This window comes from Quercus lobata, chromosome 5, assembly GCF_001633185.2.
Source record: "Quercus lobata isolate SW786 chromosome 5, ValleyOak3.0 Primary Assembly, whole genome shotgun sequence".
NCBI classification, from domain to species: Eukaryota; Viridiplantae; Streptophyta; class Magnoliopsida; order Fagales; family Fagaceae; genus Quercus; species Quercus lobata.
In genome coordinates this window covers 6,547,253-6,550,284 of record NC_044908.1, presented here as the reverse complement: position 1 = coordinate 6,550,284, position 3,032 = coordinate 6,547,253, and the positions used below count along the sequence as shown (strand labels likewise).

The window sequence follows — 3,032 nt, the reverse complement described above, 5'->3', positions numbered from 1 at the left end:
GGAGATGCACATAGTCAAGGAGTTAAAAGCAGTAAACATTTTCTTTAACAAAATGCTATTTTCACTCAAAACCGGTTTATTCTTTTTAGCACAACTTCCAAAAAGCTCAAGTTTTTTTTTCCTTTGATTCTTTTAAAAGTATGAAACTTAGAGCATTGAGGTCTTAGATGACCAAAGGCACCACAATTATGACAAGCAATGTGTTTAGGTCCAATAGGCTTTTTGGGAAGGGAACTAGCAACATGGTTTTGTTCCCTCTTCAACTTATGACATTGAGGTCTTATAGGACCAATCACACCATAACGAGCATTTCCCATACAATACAACCTATTTCAATGCACAATCAACTTAGCTCTTGCATGGCCCTTTGAAATTTGAAATTGCTCAGTTATACCAAGATGCGCCATAAGAAGCCAGACATGAGTGATTAGTTCTCCACCACGAGTGAGCTGCTGAGCATGATGGTTCCATCGACACTTACTGGCTGCATAACATAGCATTTCTACCCATACATGACTTATCAACTCCCATTTCTTTTCATTTTCCAAACATTGCAAAGATTTTGCAAGCCGACATCCTTCAAACAGCAATGACTTGCTTCTATCTCCTTTCACTTTAGATGGAGGAACTTCAGTACTCACTTCAAGTAAAATTATTTTAGCTTGATTGCCAACACATTTTGATTTTCTTTCTTGAAAAAATTCAACCGCCTCGGCCCATGTGTCTTGGAACCTGATTTGTCCAATTCCATTGGGAAGCATAAATGGACGCATGACTAGAAGATATAACATATAGTCTGATAACAACTTGCTTTCTTCACAATTTTGAATTTTGACAGAATTCGGGGATGTGTTCCAATCTGAATAATAACAAAGGTTTGTTGCAATATGCCAGAGAAGAATGCTTTGGTCAAATTCTTCCTCAACGCTCTGTTCGATTGTTTTATAATTTTCTTCGCCGATTTCATAATGGCATTTTGCATTTTGAAGAACCGGATCAAATCTAACCTCACCGCTCTCCTCCTCTGATTTGCGATCTTCTTTCTCCTTGCAATCAGCGCATTTTGAATTTTTAAGAACCTGGTCACCCCTATAAGCACATAATCCCTTGCAAGTCTTGGGATCTTTGGCACTCTTTGATTTCTCTTGTAGCAGCCCAAATATTAATTCCTTCAATTTCATAGAAACCTCCGCTGAATCTTGGTATCGAGACTTTTCTGGCAACTGATTCCTGCATAAGAACTTCTGGATAACACGAAACTTGTCTGCCTTCTCTTCAAGACAATAACTTATTAGATTGAATTGTCCCATTGTATTGGACCACCTCTTATTTTTAGAGAATCGAATTTTTGAAATGGTTTTGCACAAGAAATCCACTACGAAATTCTTGTGCTTACTAAGCATCAGCATTGTCCAGTCTGAGATAACTAGTATTAACACGGCATATATCTCTAAGAAGATCGCTCCAACCAGCAATACATAAGTGATAATTATATCGGCTGTTGTGAAGGCATGCTTCTCCATGATCAAGAAAGCCACAAGAACAGACACGGTAGAAAAGAAACTGATGAGACGCAGAAGACAGCCCTTTTTAGAATAAACCATGAAGGCCTTCGTGAAAAATACGTCGAACATGAAACCCAGCTCAACCTCAATCACTTTAAAAGCGGCATCATAAGATGCTTTTTGAAAGAATGACTGGCTGTTCACCTTATCTTGGATGCTGAGGATTAGATCTGCGAATAGCTGCTTGTAAGTCTCGAAGAAATGATAAGCGTCTTGTAGAGCGGCCGCATCTAAAATCATGACGTTTTCTGGGGCTGTAAAGGAGAAATCTCCTACAAACAAAGCATCGCTGAATTTACCAGGTTTAACGTCGAACCCTTCCTCTTTCTTTAAGCGGTATTCTTCCATGTATCTTGCATAATTGGGGCCCTGATCAGGAGATGGAAGCATGGATGCCTTAAAAATTTCACTGCTCGCGGACCTCAGAACCCAAATTCTCTCCCAAATTTTAATTATCCCGGCAATAAACATTGGAATGGCCAGAAAATTCAGCGTAGTTTTTGTCCAGGCTCTGAGGAAGACATAGACAGCCACTCCCACTTGGATAACTAATGTTAGAGAGTGCCTTCGCCACAACTCATTGTCTTCCAAGGAATAGGCAGTAATAGTGTCTGGACCACCAAGGTGTAGCAGAAAAAATGGCGCCCAAAATGCCGTTATCATAAACTTTGGATCTACCGCATTATCTTCAATATTTCCTGCATTGCTAGAAAGCACACTCAGCGAGACTGTGGCAGACCAGTCCGCAGATAGGTAAGTGATCCACAGAATGACACTGAGCATGTCACTGGTCCAATACTTTCTCCTACTGCCCATCACGAAAAGGATGATTTGTAAGCTAAGGCTAACTAAAACCAAAGCTTGTATCTCCCATTCGTTCAAAATTGTTCTTAGTCCTGGTGGAAAAATCTGCATCGCCTTCCTCTTCCTTGTCGAGATCAAACTGCTATCTACTAAAGAAAGGCACAGATGCATTTATTTGTTACTATGTCGCATAACAGAACATGATAATCAATGACAAAAGGCACAAATGATTAATAGGTTACCTTATCAGAGCTTTATCTTCTTTTGCTGACTTCTACAAGTAAGGTTGCTCAGATTTTCTTCTTTTTCTAGACTAGATACCACATCAAATAGAATCCAAAACAAACCAGAAATTGCAGTTCAGGTCTGCCCAAGATATAGTAACCATAACGACGCACCTAGAAAGTTAATTGATTGATCATGTAAGGACCCAGCCCTCTCTCTCTCTCTCTCTCTCTCTCTCTCTCTCTCTCTCTCTCTCTCTATATATATATATATATATATTTAAGGGTCAAATATTTTTGGAGAGCCATGTGACACATTTTGGAGCTTTGGAAACTAGATTTTTTGTGGATTGCATGTTAAGTGGCTTTTTAATGGCTCTTTGAAAAATAAACATATCATATAAAATGTTGTGAAAATTTTACCTTTCTAAAAAGTGTT

At 39.0% G+C, this 3,032-nt stretch overlaps 1 protein-coding gene across 2 annotated transcripts; it reads right to left on the bottom strand.

The window, feature by feature from the left end:
• Positions 1 to 213: 213 nt before the first annotated feature.
• LOC115992252 lies at positions 214 to 2,812 on the bottom strand. 2 transcript variants are annotated; one of them, XM_031116349.1, is made up of 2 exons: positions 2,612 to 2,812; positions 214 to 2,518 (listed from the first exon to the last, which is right to left on the bottom strand). In XM_031116349.1, the coding sequence occupies exon 2, from the start codon at positions 2,478 to 2,480 to the stop codon at positions 333 to 335; it is 2,148 nt and encodes a 715-aa protein (XP_030972209.1). In that variant the 5' UTR covers positions 2,481 to 2,518; positions 2,612 to 2,812; the 3' UTR covers positions 214 to 332. The 2 variants fall into 2 exon arrangements, with proteins under 2 accessions (XP_030972209.1, XP_030972210.1); XM_031116350.1 differs by having other exon boundaries at positions 214 to 2,515.
• Positions 2,813 to 3,032: the final 220 nt, after the last annotated feature.

Excerpts from the sequence above, each read along its gene's own strand:
- LOC115992252 (XM_031116349.1), bottom strand. The coding sequence starts at position 2,480 with ATGCAGATTTTTCCACCAGGACTAAGAACAATTTTGAACGAATGGGAG.